This window comes from Lates calcarifer, linkage group LG23, assembly GCF_001640805.2.
Source record: "Lates calcarifer isolate ASB-BC8 linkage group LG23, TLL_Latcal_v3, whole genome shotgun sequence".
NCBI lineage: Eukaryota > Metazoa > Chordata > Actinopteri > Centropomidae > Lates > Lates calcarifer.
In genome coordinates this window covers 6,850,743-6,870,836 of record NC_066855.1, presented here as the reverse complement: position 1 = coordinate 6,870,836, position 20,094 = coordinate 6,850,743, and the positions used below count along the sequence as shown (strand labels likewise).

At 43.3% G+C, this 20,094-nt stretch overlaps 1 protein-coding gene across 8 annotated transcripts in view; it reads left to right on the top strand.

Annotated features, from left to right (window-relative positions):
* raraa (retinoic acid receptor, alpha a) overlaps positions 1 to 20,094 on the top strand; it is a 136,772-nt gene that overhangs the window by 50,309 nt on the left and 66,369 nt on the right. For all 8 annotated transcript variants that reach the window (XM_051066585.1, XM_018664905.2, XM_018664891.2 and 5 more), the window contains one exon: positions 11,820 to 12,643. In XM_051066585.1, the coding sequence (XP_050922542.1) occupies positions 12,490 to 12,643 (154 nt within the window). In that variant the 5' untranslated portion in view covers positions 11,820 to 12,489. The remainder of the gene's footprint in view (positions 1 to 11,819; positions 12,644 to 20,094) is intronic.

Here is a 20,094-nt window from a genome sequence, read left to right as displayed (position 1 = left end):
ACGCAGACCTCTATGTGCTCACAGATGCTGAGAGTATAACACTGGCCTTAGTGGCTCCAAATGGCAGTGAGCATAAAGTGCCATGTTTGAACAACACCCAGAAATTGTTTAACATGTTGGCAGTCCACTGTGAGCTGTGTGCCTTATGTTGGTGTGTGAAGGATATTGTCAGGTTGTATTCAGTCTGACTTCAGCCCTGCGTGAAAAAATGCAGCCCATTCATTTACTTAAATGGAGTCAATAAAAGGCTGTCTTCCAGAATTTATACATATATACAACTGAACTGCAACAGCAAATATGTTTTTTAGGAAATGTTATCACCAGCTGGATTATGTGCAGAGGCAATGTCAGCACACACTGTCAAAGACAGAGTGCATCCATCTGTGGTTAGTAGATTAACAGGATAAGATTAGATTAACAGGTTTATTATTGGTCTGAATGAAGGGATACAGATACAATAGGTGCACCAGTGGTCGCTATTTATGTGTATTCATTCATAAACATCTTAACTGTTGTAGCTCTAAGCTCTGTAACAGTAGTTTCCAAGGACATGTTTGAACACATATGCATCTGTCCTTGCCCTGGTTTGGTAATGTTGTATGAGGTTAGTGATCACTGATCTGCCTTTAAATCTGTGGAACGTTTTCTCACTGTTCCGCTGTCAGTGTGAAAAGCAGATGAAGCTCTGTGAATGTGCAGATGTACACACAGTTATAAACACACTATGGAAGATCATTCAAGTAATTGAATGTAGCCTTCTGTAAACAAGACGCTAACAAGCCCTTTGGAAATACAGTGACATTTAGGCTTTTTGCTTCACACACACACATATACACACACAATGCCTAATACAAACACGTCCACACTTCCACAATCATGGCTGCAGCGCACACAGATTCATGTCTAAACACACTCATATAGGTACACACTGCTGCACAGAATAGTTGTCATGCGCTTCTGCACATGCAATGACACATACACATGTATTGCCAGAGGAAAATGTTCATTCAGATTCTGCTACAAAAAACCCTGCCATAATAAAGCATTGGTTGTCTATTGTTTTGAATTATAACATCTTCCCTTTATGACTTAACTATTTGTTTATGTATTTTTAAAAATAGAGGTATTGTCAGTTGGACTGTCTGGAGGAACCACAGACTGTCCTTTTTAAGAGGGCACACCCGCTCTGAGGAGCAGATCTCGTTTGATCCCCCAGTGTGCGAGTGGCAACATAAACAGGAAGGGGCCCTGCACTTTAGTACGTCATTTGCTCTCGTGTCATTGGATCTTCTGTGTTGAAATGTGCCGTGTTTCGAATAACATTGTTAGCCCTATATCCTGAATAGATACACAAAGGTGACACAACCTCATAGGCAGGCACACACACAAAGATACATGCTAAAGGAGTGCCTGCACACACACACACACACACACACACACACACACACACACACACACACACACACACACAGATGATTAGTGTGTGTTGGCTGGAGGAAAATGAAACATCCTCCTGACCAGCTGCATTCTTTTCCCTTATGAGAACAGAGTGATGTGAATATCCTGGTAAAGGTGTGTGCACCCATCTATGTTTATGCATATAATATATGACAGCTTAAGTGTTTTGACTGTAAATGCTCTGTGTGTATTTGTATGTGCATGTGTATGCGTGTGTATGGTGGGGGGTGTTGAGTCTGTTGGAGTCCCGCTCAGAAATGTGGGCTTCATTTGCGCTGGGCCTCTCATACTAACTGGAACAGGGTTGGAGGTGGACTGAGGGAGCCGCCCCTCTCCCACAAATGCACATGTACACACACAAGCTGATGCATGTGTTTATACATGAATCTGGACACACTCAGCTCATTCTCCTTGTACAAGACAGAATATTATTGCTACCAGTTAGTAGAGCGGAGGACTCTCTACCTTCACAGTGATAAGTAACTCAATTTTCCATTTTCAAATGGCCTCCAATTTCTTTTACTCTGAACTCAGGACCAACTAATTTTAGTCAAAGCTGGACATTAACCAAGGTAAAGAGCATGCTGTCCTTCAGCATCCTGTACAAAAACAAGCTCATAGATTGTCTGTGCCAACAGATATGACCCATAGTTAGTTTCAATGTTAAGTGAACTTGAGTAGCTGTAGTAATTATGAAGAGAAGAAGACTATAACTGTTCCACAAGTTTACCTGCGTGTTTATTATTGTAACCATAATGAGAAAGGTCCTCTAACTTCTTTCCTTAAACCTAACCATGTAGTTTTTGTGCCTAAACTCTAACCAAACCATGACAGTTTCATAAGTGAAAGGGGTCATGTCTACGACTGAACAAATAACTGAAAATTATATTATACTATTATACCATTATGGCACGTTGTTATTGCTGTGCTTAGTTGTGTATGGTTATAACCTGAATATATTTGGATTTTTGCTGTTGGTTTAACAAAACTAAAAATTTGAATAAATTGTGATGGGACTTTTTTTTACTGTTCCTGGCATTTTATAGACCAAAAGTCTGGCAAGTTAATTAATAATGAAAACAATTGTTAGTTGCAGCCCTAAAGTATAAAAATAAGGTATAGTCATAGCTGGGTCACTGTAATAGCACACTCAGGTCATACACAGGCCACTGTCACATAGTGATATTGAGGAAACATACAGTGATTTTTGTGTGGTATCTCAGAATTTCAGAATCGGCTCCTTCCCTTCAAAGAGAACACAAGTCTTTTCATTATGATACTGTAAATGGTCATCCCTGGGCTCTCTGTTCTTTTGTGAGAAAACACAGATGAACCTGCCGTACAGTTTTTTTTTTTTTTTTTTTTTAGAACAAATCCAAATAACACATCAAAGAAACTTTATAGCCTGAGGTTTTGTCAGATAAATTATTAAAGGAGGTAAGTGAAAGAGCTAAGGAGACAAGAGATTGTCAGGACAGTACCAGAGGGCTGCTGAGGCAGGACTGAAGGGGAGGAAGCAGTGTGTGACTGTTGGGAAAGAATAACATGCACTACAGACCCCAGACCGCAGGAGGCATGACTCCTTTACCACTAGGAAACCTCAGGGCTTTCTGCTCCATGTTCTGTTTGCTCTCACTTTGCCTCTTGTTTAGTCTCCCTGCACCCTCTGCATGTGCTCTTCTTTTCCTCCTACCATATTTATATTGCCATATTACTTTTTTCCTCCTCACTACATTGTTTCCTTTGGAGTTTTTACCACCTCTTCTCCTAGCGCGTCTCTCTGACTCTTATCTGTATTGCTCACTTCCTATGTCCCCCAATCCAGAGCACATTTTAACTCTCTCTCTGCAATGGCCTTTTATCCTGTCCCACCCCACCCCTCTCACTTGGCTCTCTTCCCTCTTTTCTTCCCAGCTCACTCGCTCTCACCTCTCCACTCTCTTCATATTTCATATTAAGCAATCCTTTCCATGGAGCCAGCTGTGTAAACAATAGGGACCGGCCCTCCATGTTTTCTCAGAACGAGAGAAAAATGCCGGAAAAACCTGGACACGAGGAGCTCGCCGCACGCCGTCCGCATCGATGATCTATGGCCCTTTGTCTCTCCGACCTCCTTTGAGCACGAGTGGGACTTTCTGGGCAGAGTGTTGGTTTTTGTGTGTGTGTGAGGTTGAGTGTTAAGCATACGGGGCAGTGTGTTTGTGCGGGTGTGGGAGCTTTTCTGTTACCATAGCCCCCTGCAAATATTGACCAAGCTGAATAGCTACAGTGAGTAGCTCGAAAGTAAACGCTGCATGTCATGCTCTGCCAGATATGCCTGCAGTTTTTACACCGATGGCTTTCTCACCGGAAATAATGTGGCTTGCTTAATGTATAATTTTGCAAGAACACCCCTGGACGTCCTCTAATCCATGGTTCGTAAGTTTGATATAGATAAATGAAAGGTAATCTCAGCTGTGCGTCACATACTGTAGCTGACCCATATTTAGCAAAAGCAATGGCTCATGCTGCTTGTCTATGTATAGGTCTATGATTTGTCTTCCTACACTGTTGGCAACCTGTTTGTAGGGACTGTTCCTAGGACCTGCTGGTGTTCCAGGGATTTAACACTCTTCATCTAATACTCTTTGTTGAAGGGGTGGGGTGGCAGGCAACTTTAGTTGTAGGTTTTATTGACTTTGGTTGACACAGTTAGCTAGTGTGTTTTGTGTGTGTGTGGGTGTGCATCTGTCAGGATTTTTGCTGTGTATGTGTGTTTATGGGGTCTATATGCATGCATGCAGCAGGGCAGATGGTCCAGTTCTGCACGGACAGCCAGAGTAGCGCTCATTCTGTGTGAAGGAAACAAGGTTACCATCTTACTCTGACACACACGCAGCTCATCCCCAGGTTTATTTTTTGCAGGTGCAGTGCTTGCTGGCATTTGAGATAATTAAAGGCTGACCTTTCTGAGGTGAGGCAGAAATGTCACCAGGCCTGCTTCGCTGACAAGTGGATTCATCCCACAGGGGGCCTTGGCAAAAGGCTGAGGATTCTCACGGCCCTGGATGTGCACTTAGCACCCTTTAGCCCTCTTGCACCACACTTTCTTGCTGTCATCACAAAGTAGCTTCCACATCCTGCTCTCACCCACAATTCCTCAACTTGCTATGATTCTGACCATCTCAAAGCCACACAGGTGGAAGGAGCACTGAGGTGAAAGTATTGCTGGGTCAGATTGTTGGGAGGAGCACTTGTCTTACTTTACTTAAAGGTAGAGAAGTAGAAAACTAAGAAATAATCCATCATACAGTATTATCTCTGTAATAATCCTGCAGAGATGTGAATTGAAGCAGCTATTTTAGTGTGTTTAGATACCAGATTGTATTAGATCTATGTTTGGAAATGGTGGATTTTGACATCCTTGACTAAGTGCAAGAATGGGTGATTTACAGTACAGCCGTTGAAATTTGGCTTTGTGGTATGAGCAAAACTAAATTAATGAATGAATTATTCACCCACTAAAATTCACAGACTTTTCTTCAGTCAATTTATTACAGTCTTTGAATGGAAAACCCTCTGTTTGTTGTTTGTTGTAGAGGATGACAACAAACCATGTGTGACTACACTTTTCTGCCATCGCAGGCTTTTACAGTACTGCATCCAAGCCATTGCAATTACATGACATACACATTAGTTCACTGATACACCAGGACAACTACATACAAGATGTGATCAGAAAGTTCTGAGACTATGCCTATAGCAAGCAGAAACTGTATCAGGTTTAAATTTGGCCACCATCCTCTTCAAAGTAGTAACCTTGTGTAGCGATGCATGGCTCCCACTGCTCCTGCCACGCTTGGAATGCTCTCTGGAAGTCTCGCACTCTGAGTGTGTCAAGCACCATCTGCGACTCACGCTTGATCTCCTCAACTGTCTCAAAATGGCGACCCATCAGCTTGAAGAAGAGGAAGAAGTTGCAGGGAGCCAGATCTGACAAGTAGGGGCATGTAGGGAGAAATGATTGTGTTGTGTTGGTACAGTCAAAAAACACACTGTGCGCAGGCGTTGTCATGATGAGACACCCATTTGCTATTGCGCCACAGTTCAGGTTGTCGAATGTCCTCTCTCAAACGTCTCTGAATGTTGAAGTAGAACTCGCCACTGACAGTCTGACCCTGGGGGACAAGTTTTCTTCGGTCTTTGAATAAAGCGGGCACTTCCATTACAAAGACTGCTGTTTGGTGTCTGGGTTGTAGCCATAGACCCTGTGATGATTCTGCTCCAAATACAAACCTGTAGATAGTCACAAAATGCGTGCCCAGATGTTGATCACGAGATTACCTACTCACAAAAGTTATTGCTTGCACCTGTTGTATGTGCATTACCGTGCTGTGTTCTGTTTGTCTGTAACAGGAACAGTCTTGGAATTTTTTGACTGCACCTTAGTTACCTTGTTTACCTTGTTTTGAGTTCTTCCAGTTATGGTCTGTTTTAATACCTCACCACATTTAGTAAAAAGGTAAGGTAGTGCAAGCTATTAGTGACCTTTTCTGACTCCCAACCTTCTCACTAGCCTTGCATGACCCTTTGTACCCTAAATAATTCACATGTATTAGATGAAGTCCTGTGTTAGTTGCAAAGTGTCCCTCTCTGCCTCCACTCCTGCCTCCACTTCGCTGCACACGTGGTCTTCTCGTTATGCAAAACCCATCCCATCGGAGCTAGTAATGTACAGTAAATGCAGTGTACTGTAAGACACTCCCTCAGGGTACAAAGATGACATGCAAATGTAGTTCAGGACATGACTTGGCCACACATTAATAAGCACACACACACACAGGCTACATGCGTGGCTGCACACGCCACCCAGTAGATCAGACACTTGTTGAAATACATTATACACACGTGTTTGTCTCACATATGTACATCACTGCACATAAACCTGTACATACACGCATACACACTCACTCTCAAATGTGCAATATGTACACACATGTGTGCACATATGCTCATTCACTCCTGCAATGTCCTGTCTCACTTCTGACGTATATATGCACCCACGCTGCTGTCCTCATAAAAATTTCAATGCATCGTGCTTCAGCGACTTCCATTATGTGTACCACTGCAACGCTATACAGGCTGGAGTCAGAGCTCATTCTGTGCTGTTAAAGACTGGCAATCCACTCTGGGCTAGCAGCCTGTAACCCTCTCTGTGAGGAGGTTTTTGTACAAATCCATGTGGGTTTCATGCTTAGGCTATAACAGTGCAGTCCTAAGTCATTTGTCTAAATCTTAAATGGTGAAATACTGTCAGCAGGTGCAACACACTGGCCATATTCAGATGGCATGCTCAGGGAAGGAACAACATTCATAAAACAGCAGATGTAATATAACAATATGATAGCAACTACTCGATACTGTGTTTATTGTTCTTCAATATTTGTTACCACAGGCTGTTATAAGCTGGACTACAAAGGACTGAGAATAGCCATAATGATCAGTCCACTACACTGAGCAGATTTACTCTTAGAATAGTATAATGCAGTTACAAAGCAATAACATTTTCTTAAAAACAAACATTGGCCGTATTGCGGGGGAAGCTAAGCTATTCTTACTGACAGCTAACAGACTTGTGTTAGATAGAGCCATCCTCTGTAATCATGCTTTGTGTAGCAACCATGTGGCTAGTTCAAGTGAACTCAACAGGTTTAGCAACACATTGAGGTGTAGTGCTGCTGCCATGGACCACCAGCTGCTCACGACACAGTGATATGTAGCACATCATAGATAATTGGACATCAGGAGAGATATAGATTTTAAATGTTGGTGTGTGCCCATGTTCATATTTGTGTGGTGTGTGTGTGTGTGTGTGTGTGTGTGTGGTGTGTAGTTATTATCATGTCAAAAGTACAGCTGTGCTTTTTTCAAGGTCTTAACAACAACTGGTGTCTGTTTTACTTTCTGTCACCGAGCTCTTTGAACCTTGCACATGCACATATCTGTGGACGTGCGTGTGTGGAACTGTGTGTGCGTTCAAACTTTCTTCACGGCTGTCTATTAATGTACACACCAGTGTGTCTCTGTATGTCATGCGTTGCATTTGCAATGCCCTTTGGCAGTGTTTGCTGTGTTGTCCGCCTGTCCACCCCGACCTCACGCTGCCATTTGCTGCTTTTTCCGATTATTAATTCAGCGTTTGCTGTCACAACCAATTACAGTCTCTTGTGCCCCATGACCTCTGACTTCTCTCTGCCTGTTACATGCCAAACACAGAGCTAAGACCAAGTGACCCAGATTGTTTGTTTATTTTTCCTCCTACTGTAAGTGATCACATACATTCCCTCAGGAGCTGCCCTCTATACAGCACCTTGCCTGTGAGCTCTTGAGTATGTTGAAATGAATTTGGCAGATATGGGCTAGCTGTATAATGGTTAAAAAAAGGCAGATCAAGTGATTCAGATAACAGCTGCTGAGGAATTGTTAGAAACTCTTTGAAAAGATGTACATTAATGGCTCAATTCCAGGCCCCAGGGTCCCTATGCACTTCTATAGGCTGCACTATTGCATCACCTCATCATCTTAGACTTCTGTGCTCTATCCATGTCTTTTTTTAGACTACAGCACTCCATGTTTCATCTGTATAGCTGTGTGCAGTTAATCTTTTATCTATACATGTAACAACCAGTGCACAGAAAGTTCATATTCCTGTTCGTTACGCTTGTTTTCCTTCCATGTCTTATAATCTCCAGAGTTTGTACTCATACATGTAAATGTGAGGTGGGTCAGGTCAGGCTTGATGGTACTTGAAAACATCTATACAACAATGACGACCAGCAACCGTACAGCATTATACTCACAACTGCTCCCCTTTCTTCTCCTTCATATCAGTGACCTTGTGTGTCAGCCATATCATAAAGAGCATATACATCATACAGTGGGAGGCGCCTGCTGCTGAGATTCGAGAGCAACTTGACAAAGGAATGAAGGAGAGATTAGTGTGTTTGCGTGAATGCAGTTGTGTGTGTGTAATGTGCGTGAAGGACCACAGGAGAAAAGAGATGTGTGCATTAGGAGACATGGATTAATAGAAAAGTATAGATATCTGCTCTTGTGTTTAAATGTGCATATACTGTATAATATATGCACACGTAAACACATCTGTGTACAAACTTAAAATGTTTGTGTGTGTCTGTGATTTGAAATGTTGCATGTTTACAGTTGTGTGCAAGGATCTCAGCCTACCCTATCTAATGTAGGATCAGAGTGCACAGCTGTTTGTCAGAATTGTGATTGGTTTGTGTGCAGGACAGGAGGATGTGATGAAGAGTGCATGTCAGCAGCTTTACCCAGCTTTGGTGTTGCGTGTGCGGTTTTCACAGAAGATTATACTGACCCTCAGTTGTGCCTTATTCTTAATAAAGTGGTGTGCGTCTGATATTTGTGCCTCTGATGGTGTGCATGTGTATTATGTGAAATTTGTCCTTACTGCTGGTAGAGCGATTATACAGGTGCTCAGTTACATTCTGCTTCTTTCCAGACTCTGTGGCTTTTGAGTGGGTGTGTCTGTGTGTGTGTCTGTGTGTGTAAGCATGGATGGGAGCAAAAGGGACTACTAATTGTATAGCGTGTTTGAAATGCTTCACCTGCACTAGTCAGATGTTGTTCATATGTATCAGAAAATGTTGGTCGTCTTTCAGCTCCACACACTGGGCCTCAGTCATGAAATACCTTGAAGCAAAAACTTAATTTTAACTTATATAAGGATATTTTGTGGAATTCATCAATTTAATTGTTATTTTCAACATTTTTATGTTTTACAAATGTCTGCCTCTGCATAATATGGAAAAAAGTTAGATATTAGATGGCTCATATCATTCATTTTGTTACACCTGCAAGATGCTTTCCAGCACAGATATAATTTTGATAACCTGCCTCCAAGTTGAAGGATGTTTCTCAGTTTCTAATTCTTAAATCAAAATGTCAGTAGAAACTTTGCCTCTGCCTCCAGGTCCTACAAGTCTGTTCCCATCCCTCACAAAATATAAGAAAAGCTGGTTGTGCTGCAGCAACAATATCCCTTTCTATCTACCGTGACATCAGCAAAAAGAATTAGATGTGGAATCTGCCACAACAAAGTTGCTGCGTGTGTAAGTGCATGGTAATGTGTGATGTCGCTTATCATTCAGAACAGTCTCTTATGGTGCCCAGACTAGATGTTGTAATGATAATGGTGAAGGAAGTGGCCCATTTCCAGCCTGTGGGTTCTCTTGGTGTCCCAGTGAGTTGTAGTTCTTCATCGAAAGACCCAGTTCAGCATCTGTGGCCTCTGGGTGTTGCATTAAAATATATATGGCTCTACATCACCTCAGTGTGTATTTTTGACAGTGCTGATGCATTTTACATGATTGTGCCCATGTGCAATGTACAGTGTATCAAGGCCTCGTTTCATAATGGTAATGGTTGTGTATTATAGAACCAGAAATAATATTATTATATGTTCCCTTTAACTCTTAACTCTCTTTTGGTTTAATGGGTGGCTACTCAGGACAGAGGGGGTGGGCTTTAAAAGCAAATAAAACTATATCCAACTCCCCTGGGCTTTAAAAAATGCTAGTAAAGCTTTCTGACTAATACAAGCGCACCCGTCAGCCCACAACCCCTGACCACCACACACACCAGCTCACTGCCACAGGGTGACCAGAGAGCACTTTGGCAATGATCAATAAACATAAGGCGCCTAATAGAAGGCCAGGCTAATAAAATCAGCTTTCCGTCTGATTAAGAGACATATCGCATCTCCACATCCACACACACGTACACACCCACTCAGACACACATTCTTACTGCAGTTTGGTAACTCATTCCCACAAGTAATTACTCATTTTTCTTACATGTTGGTATATTGTTACACTCACATGCACACACATGCACAGGTCTTACTCCGAGCCCCTATGGAATCACAGAGAACAGCTTTCTGACAGTTACACCAAAGAATGTTGTACTGTAATCAAAGATGTTTATGATGGACCAGTGCTCCTGTATAGACAAAGACTCACGCCCCAAAGTGTGTTAAAACATGCTACATGGATTTTTGTTTTACAGTTTTTCTACAACATTTCTTCTGTAGTTTCTAAATATTGTATTACACGCCAGCTCCATTTAAGATGGTGGCAACACATTTGCTAAAACAAAATAAAAGTAGATCCTGTTATAACAGGTAGAGTAGGTCATGGACTGGCTTTATAAGTATGAACATGGCCAGATCTCAACCCAGGTGAGCACCAATTGGAGATTTTAGACTGGTGCTCTCCACTACATTGTCTAAGCACCAAATGAGGCAATATCTTTTGTAAGAATGGAGATAAATGAGGCTTTTCTACAGCTTGTCTTGGCCAAACACATTGCAGAGACTTTTAAATGTTGGTTTTTCCTTTAATTTGTCACCTGTCTGTACAATGCTGCCACCAGCGCAGCCCCTCTCTCACCTGTCATATCCTGATGCTTGTATGTACATCATACAAGTGGGAACAGGCACACAAACATGTCTAACTTGACCCCTCACTCTTTACAGGAGTTCATCCATGATGTCCTGGTGTGATTCATGTTAAGGTGCCACATTCCTGAGCAGCAACACTGCTCATGCAAAGACACATACCTACTGCTTTTTCAGTGGGGTCTGTGTGTGTTTGTGTGTGTGCGTGTGTGTGCATGTGGAAATGCCTCTTAGTTTTACCACTGTGCATTACATCCACTGACTCATGAATGGGTCAATTCAGTAAAATGCAAGTTATGCTCGTGTTATGACAAGCCGTTTTGAAGAAATAGACTCTCTCTCTTGCTTTTATTGTAGTGCTAGTTTACGACTTCATGATAATTGTACTCTCAGCGTGTATAGTTGTCAGTGCCCTCATGTGAGTTCACAATCACAGGTCTGTTTGTGCATGTCTTGGTCTTAATTTGGAAGTAAAGAAATCTCTAGTGGTCCCAGAACAGCGCTTTGGGTCTCACCCCTGGCTTCTGCAACTGGTGTAATTAGCAAAGTTTTCTTTTGTGTCCTCCCTTCATTTATGTTTTGGCTCGTCTCCCACAGTATTTGTAGTCTGTTACTGTTAATGAGCGCGCGTATGAGCACACAAAGCTGCGAGGAGACAGCACACACACCCACTTCTCTCTTCACAGTTTTAACACTCCATTAGATAATTAAGGCGGATGGGGTGTTTTTGTAACGTTTCAGATGAGACATTACCATTAATTAGTGTCAAAAGAAAGGAACTGTTTTGCTCAAGCACTTAAGTACAAAGGGAAACGATCTCTTTACCTTGTCACTGAAGCACTAAATGATCTCCCTCTCTTTCTCTCTCTCGGTTTTTTTTCCATAGGCAGAGGCTGTGCGGCTGCAAAGAGGAGGCCCGTCCAAGGAGAGGAGCTTTGTTTTGGCATCATGTGATCTGCGCATTCCCTAGGAGCACTCTGCAGTGGAAGAGTAAATCTACGCTCCCGTGGAAGCGTCGCAACCACTAGCGCCCCTATCACCACTATCACCACTCCTGACTGCAGTCATCAAAGTCACCTGTTCTTGACTCAACTTGCCCCCTGTCTCTCTCTATCCCCCTTCATTTTGAAGATAAGGAATGGCCATGCTGCTTTCCAGTCTTCCCAACGCCTCTCGCAAATAAGGCCTTTCACCTGGTTTCACAATACCAGAGAAAAGAAGGCTAAAACACTCTACAGTCCCCTTTTATACTTCTGCCCTGTGTCTCTTTTTTATCTTTGTTTCCCTAGTAACTCAACCCTCAACACACACATTCACGAAACCAGCAGGATTTTTGTCTTGGTGACATCCACAGCAGCCATTTTAAGAACCAGTTTCCAAACCATAAGGAGATTTTTTTACAAACTTGGCCTGGAAGTGTTTTGGAATATCCGCTCATCCCGCGTCCCTATGGGGGATTAAATCAGTACAGGAAATCCACACTGACTCCTCTGTTAGATCTTGAAGGTGGTTTTTCTGTGAGGTCTGTTTGTGACTGGAGGGTGGACTGAGCCATCATGGCTGGGAAGGGCAACCCGGTGCCAGGCCCCCACCTCAACGGCTTCCCTATGCCCCCCTACTCCTACTTCTTTCCCCACATGTTAGGGAGCCTGTCACCTCCAGCCCTGCCAGGACTGCCCATCAGTGGGTACAGCACCCCTTCACCAGCCAGTAAGTAAACCCTGACTTTACCTTTTTTGCCAGTTCATGTTCAGCTCTGAAGTGGTCTGTGCCTGTGTGACACTCTAGCTGTCTTTGCAGGTTGGTTTTTGAGTGACAGGTGGTGGGAGAGAAGATTTACTTTCCTTTGTGTGTGTCCTGGTTTACCCGTGAGGCTGCGGCTCACTGTTTCCTGTATACGTCCCCTGCTGTGTGTGTGTGTGTGTGCACATATGCTTGTGCTTGTGAGTCTGCTTGTAAAAGGACACTTTCATCTCATCCTGTTTAAATCATTCCTATGTGAAAGATGTGTGTGTGTTGGTAAACAGAGAGCGGCTCACACACACACACACCCACATTGCCTCCAGCGCTGTCCTTAATTTACAAGCCCACACACATCAACACATACACACACACACACACGGAAACGTCAGTGTAGATCACAAGGAAATGAGGCAGGACAGCCAGAAAGGAGCATTGTTTATTTGGGGAACACAAATTTGGCAAGTGTTGCTAAAATAAATCTCACAAATGCTATCATTGTAGCCAACCTTCATGCTACAACTCCTTTATACAATCAATCAAAAGCTTCAGAACTGACTTGCAAAGTAGCGTATTTAAGTCAAACTAGGAGAAAAATACTTTTTCATAGTGAAACAGAAGCTGCTCTGTAGTCTATTATTTATACATTTGTTTAACTGTGAACAGTGGGGGAAGAAGTGATCATTTTTTTTCTCAGGCAAAAGAAGTAGTACCAAAAGTTCTGCATGATTATCATTAAGCAAAAGTACAGATATAAAGTAGTACTTATTATGCAGAATGGCCCTTTCATATCGTTGTGTATTATGTTGTATTATTTCTTTTTTTTTATCATATTGCAGTATAAGTACTGATGCAATAACCTATGAGCATTATTTTGATGCAGCAGATTGAGCTAATTCTTCTACTACTTTATATGTTGTTGTGTAGTTTAACCTTTAATAATACAACATCACACGACACAATAATTATTAAATAATTATTGAGTCTTTACGGGCTGAAATGATCTCACTGCACTGCCAAGGTTTTCATCTATTAAAGAAAATAAGACTTAAAGGAAACAATAAATCTGTAAAGTAACAAATTATAGATGATATATGTAGTGGAGTATCAATTACACTATTGCAATTTAAAATATAGTGAAGTGGAAGTATAAAGTTGAATGTATATATGTAAATGCACCATCACTACTGACTACGAACCAGAATCCAAAAGTGCTTTCAAGTTCTTGCGCTCATACAGTCCTTGCATCTCACAGCACACTGAGTAGCACCGACAAACAGGCAGAAAATCAATTAAATGGTGGTGGCAGCAGCAGAAATATGAACTAAAAGCAGTACAGTTGGTGGTGCAGATGTACAATCAGTACGTGTGTATTGGTGCAGACAGGCTTGGCAGATCGCTGCCTCGCTCTCACAGGTTCAGAGGGGGTCAGCGTATTGACTTTCTATCTGCTGGAGTTTGCGTTGGCAGCCAGCTTGGAGGGAAGTGAAGAACAGTCAGTGCCCAGCCCAGTCACTCCCACTTCCCCAATACCAGATACCCCACCTCACTCACAAAGACTGGAGTTCCCGTCAGATTCCTCTTTTTACGCTGCTGCAAACGTGCCTGTTTGTGTTTCTGTGTATGTGTGTGTGTGTGTGTGTGTGTGTGTGTGTGTGTCCATTCTCCCAGTGTTTGCCATGCAGGGCGGCAAGGTTCCTTCCCTTTTGCCTGGACAAACATTTCCTGTCTGTAAACACTTGAGAGCCAGGGACACCACAGCTTCCTGACGAGCACGAGTACATACACACACACACATACACAAACACACACACTCTTAAACGTAATCACAATCTCTGCCCTTCATGCTGGCTCACTTTCTCTGTCTCTCCTGCTCCTCCTCGCATGTAGATAACAGCAAGTGTAGCTCAGGCACGCTCACACACATGCACACTGCAACAGAGCCACACGTGTCTCCTTCCATACACACACACTGTGACACACCACCTTCACTGCTTCTCTTCCTCCTCCTATCCACTGGCAGATCATTTCTCTCTCCCTCCCTCTTGCTCAAACACCTCTTTTTTCCCCCTTTCTCTCACATTTTCACACACTCACACGCTTTAGCTAGGGCAGGGTTGCTGGTTAGCTTATAGAATGTCAGATTGGAGGCAAGAAAGGCTGAGCATTGGCTTTGATGGATTTCAACGTGGCAGAGGTTCCTGTGGAGGCTAAAATCACGACTGCATGTATGTGTGTGGACTTTTCCATGTGTTTGTGCAGGGTGAATAATGCAGCTTGACTTTGTGATTGTTGGTTTTCCCTGCTGCTGTTCATAAAAATAGTTTTGTCCTTCTTATTCTGACCTGAGGGTGAAACATAAAGATTCTCAGCAACAAATGTATAAACAAAGATATAAATTGCAGGTGAAAAGAAAAGGGTGTCATTGGCAGTTTAACAGTCGTGATGCCAGGCCTTGCTGTTTTGTTTGAATGCTTAACTCATTTGCCTTGCTCTCCAGCAGACCTTTCCCCTTTTCTCTGTCTTCTTTTTTTCCTGGTCTTTTTCCTCTGTTCACACTCATCTTCTTCACCCCGTTCTTTGAGTTGTCCAGCCCTTCAGCCTCGGCTTCCTTTAGCAAACCACAATAGGCCAATTATTTGGGCCAAGCAGAGCAGAAGGGTTAATCTAGGCCTACAACATACATTCTCTCTCACTCTCCCTGTCTCTCTGTCTCTCCAGCTCTAGCCTCCTGGGTTATGTCTTCACATCACATTATCTGAAAATCATCAGGTTAGGTTACGCACCGGAGCTGATCAGTTGCAGATATTGATATTACATTTATTGCCTGCAGCTTTATAAGTTAACTGAATATTATCACCATGGATTGATCACACTCAACGCACCCACAAACGTGCACGCTGCTGTATTGAACAGTCAAATATTCGCATCCAGTTGTATGGGCTCATTACACACACACACTCACACGTACAGTAGACGTGCACAACTTTCATTAGTATTTTCGATTAAATCCTTGACGCCACATGCCTGTATGAATACGGAACTATCAGGCCATAACAGCCTAACTATTGATCCCGTTATTATCATTAAAGCCTTCTGCTGTCTGTCACTGGCTCTAATGCCGCAGTATTACATTAGCATGGTGTTATGAGGGATCATAATGAATGGAGCCAGCTTGCTACCTGCTGCCACGGTGGACTAATTGGCTTTTCCCCACAGAGCGCTCTTGTTTCAGCAGCCGCAGTAATTGCTCGGTACAGGAGCGTTTCGTAGTGCAGCCTACACACATGAGCACCATCTCCTTTGACTTATTAGGGGAGCAAAATGGCATTTATGAATGTACTTTTGGGCTAGTAGGAGAAATATGAAAGGATATTTTCAGACCTCAAGGAAGCTTGTGTGTGTGTGTGTCACCTATCCCATTAAGTAGCCCATGGTGGAATGCACTAACCATGAGTAAATATGAATATGGTAATGTTGGGCAAAGTGTCTGTTTGCGAGGGTGTATGTGTGTGTGTGTACTGGTTTCTGGACAGACAGGTGGTTCCTCTCTGCCCCGGTGGTCTGCAGGAATCAAGGGAGGGGGGGGCATGTCAGTACACTCCATGGGTGGCACAAACACACACACACAAACACTTTCACAGACACAGACACACACAAGGCTTCTGTGGCAGGGATAAGGATAATGACATGAGAAACACTTGTGATGTGCTCCCCTTTGGCATCAGACCAGAGTGTGTGCGGACGGCGCACAAACACGCACTTTATTGACTGAAGCACTTTCCCTATCAGGCTACCAGGTACCAGCCATTTAGCCACTTCAGAAGGACACGCTCACACTCGCACACAGAAACGGCACCTCTGGGGAGCTGGTTGCCATTATTGGAAAGTCATTTGAGGGGTGCCGATACTCTGGCACGCGGGCTTATTAAACATGGCGTGTAAAACACATCTAGCATGGCAGCATAGCACTCATTCACCCCAGCTTAACGACCTTGTTAATTAACTGCCGAGCACTGGGAGGCTGAAAAATGAGCACAAGGACTGTCCTATTCTTAAATTTTCAAAGAAGTAATTGTCTCCGATGCTACTTTGAGATCACTGCTGCATCGCAAATAGCTGAAGAGTTTTGTGTTGAACCAGATTACAAAGAAGTGAATTCCAACAGGTTTGCATTTCGCATTTCAACAATTGGCTGTTAAATACAGGCTACAATTTTCTCCACTATTCAAATAATTCTCTAAGAGCTCATACAATTATTTCCTTTTGACAAGAGCTTTTTATGACTTAAAACCTCAGTTGTTAAACATGATGAGGAAGTCTGTTGCTGCTTGAAATTATTATAGTGATAATTATTTTTGTAGATATTGACAGACTACGCAGTCTCTCCGTCATCAGCGTGAAAGTCTGACTTTCTACATGCCCATCCACCACTCCAAACTCTGCGTCTTTACTTTGCTCCTTGCTACATAAAAGTCCACATTTAAATTAGGAGTGGAATCAGTCGATATGGACGTTATGCCCAGAAACGCTAAGCTGAGGCAGGATGACACACTCCGTTTCAGATGCAGATATTGAAAAAAATTACATAAATGCTAATAGCCTCCTATGGATGCAATACCAGACTAAATTAGACTACAACTCAGCGCTGCCATAATCAATACTTATGCTGCAGTAATTACAAAATATATGATTTTTCTCTGACTGGCAGCATCAGCCCACAAGAATACACCAGTGTCACTATATAGTTATATAGTTATATAGTTGGAGTGGGTGGATGTATGTGCATATACGCTTCTGTTTCTGACTGGGAGTGGCCCCCTCTGTGATTTTACTGTGGATCAAAGTGTGTATTTGGTTGTTGTTCATTAGGACCGCAGGAACATTGTCTAAGCCTGGTGGAGAGGAGAGAAAACAGGGTGATAGTGGAAGGTTTTGGGAAAACTCAGCTCAAAGGGGAAAATAAAAATATGAGAGAGACAAGACAGAGAGGCCTGAGAGATAGAGATGCAGAGCCCTCTGTGCAGATGTGACAGAAGTGGGGGCCCGAGGCGCACACACACACACACACACACACACACACACATAGATATACGCACATACAGGATTTGCACCAGTGTCCGTGCCAGCATCATGTGCCAAAACACCAGCAAGCTTAGCCAAAAGGGACTCCCACAAGAAAACCCATCACCCTCTCCTCATCAGGACCCTCTGGCCTTAACTTACATCCATCTTCCCTCACTCCCCTCTTTTTTTGGCTTGTGCACATCTCTTGTTCTCTCCCTTCATTTTCTCCAACTCCACCCCCACCCACTCCCATCCTCCCCCTTATCACTACTCTCTCTTTGGACATGTGTCCTCTTTTCTTGTGCAATCCATCCTTCCCTGTCCACTCGTCTCCTCTCCACGCTCATCTTTATTTCATCATACCTGCACCACCTCGACTCCTTCCTCCCCACACCACCCTCTCGCTCATTTTCTGTTATCCTCCTTTCTTCCCACCCTCCCTTTCTCCACCTTAAGACTTGACAGAGCTATCATTACCCTGCCACCTATTTACTCGCAGCCTGTTATTTTCCATTTGCTTTGAGTGGACGCGGGGCCAAATCCCTGCCCAGAATACTAGATCCTGGCCACAGGATTTATCCCCAAGTGGCTTGGCAAGTGCGGTCCACTCCTCCACCCCTTCTCTCTTTTTCTTTTCCTTTCTCTTTCTTTCTCTGTGTCTTGCTCTTTCATTCTGCCTTTCTTTCTATAGGTTTTTTCCCTTCTGTAGCTGCTTATGCAAATACAGGCCCTCCTTTTTAAAGAGCTGTCTACCCATAATCCGATGGATGGCTCCATTTTCGGAGTGCTACACACATAAACACTCACACACACACAAAGGAAGGCAGATTGCACCACACACTCTATTAGGAATACAAGGACACATGCTATCTCTCATAAACATTCACACCAACTGGCACACACATGCGCACAGACACACACTCACACAAACTGACACACGAGCGCAGGGAGAAACCCCTCCTCTGCAGCATGGGTGTTATATTTTGAGCAGTGAGCGCTTTAAGCTGTAGTTGGGCCATAACAGCTTCAAAACCAGCAGACTGTCGCCAGCAGCCATGCAGCACTCAGTTGGGTAAACACTGGCATAATCTAAATCTCTCTCTGATGTGCCAGCGCAAGTATCTTTATTTCTGCTCTCTTCAAAGGCCCCGCAAGGAAGTCAAGACAAGGGTAAAGCGATAAGAACTCCCCCCTTTTTTCTCTCTCCTTCTCCACGGCTTTCCTATCCTTTCCTTCAACCCGCTCTCGCGCTGACCCCCTTCTCCTTCCTTTTATCTCCTCTCCCCTCCCCTTCCCACACACACACACACACACACACACATGCACACTCACACACACATATATCTCTATCTTCTTATGCCCTTTATGCAGTACCCATTGCATACAGCCATAATTCACGCTGCCGCATACATTGAAATGTCAATGACTCTCTCACAGGCATCATTCCTCTATTGTCCTTTGATAAGCGGTAGGGATGACAGCATCTGTAAAATACAGGGTAGTTACCTAATGGAAGGAGACTAAGGAGTGAAGGAAAGGACAGAGCTGAGGAAAGGTTCTGAGAGGCTGTGCGGTTCTGCCCTGCACAGCTCGGGGAAGTGATTGAATTATCAAGCAGAGCTTTGCTTGTTGTCCAAGGGGGTTTCAGAGGGAAAGCCCTTTTCTCAGCAGCTAATGTGCTTTTTCAGCCCAGCACAATGGCTAGCTGTGTTGCGCAAAGGGGCTAAGAGAGCTCTGTTCGGCTGGGGCTTATGGGGCCACCAGCTCTCTCTTGGCACTTCTCTAAGGGGCCCCTGGCCACACTTAACCTCAAGCCTGTCTGCTAGCATTAGCACATAACCACCTCAGAGTGGAAAGATAATGCACTTGCAACGGCATTAGCACATTATAGGGCTAAGTGTAGCACCTAACTGATGCAGAATGAATTGCGCTGTGTTTAGGTAATCATTAGCATTCCAGAGATTTGTGGACACACACTTTTAATGCTGCGGTGCCTCCTGAATCCATCTGGTGTGTTCGCTGCTCTTTTCGGTTATGTTCTTTGTGAAAGACGTGTCTTTCTTATTGTAACTTTTTTTGCTTAGCCGAGTGGCCTTTTTTGTCAAGGCTGTGAAGTATTGTATCAAGTTGAAAACTGAACACTTTCACTAGTTATTATCTTGAGTCTTCCTGTGATTTGTTATAATCACAGTGAATCACAGAGGTTATCTGCGCTATTAAAAATTCCATTGCCGTCATTGTTGGCAAATGTAGAGGTCATCTGATGATATTGTACTTGTATGACTCTGTGAATTGTGTAGTGGAAATTACTAATGAGACTTATGGTATAAATCCAAAAAGAGGAAATTCAGCCA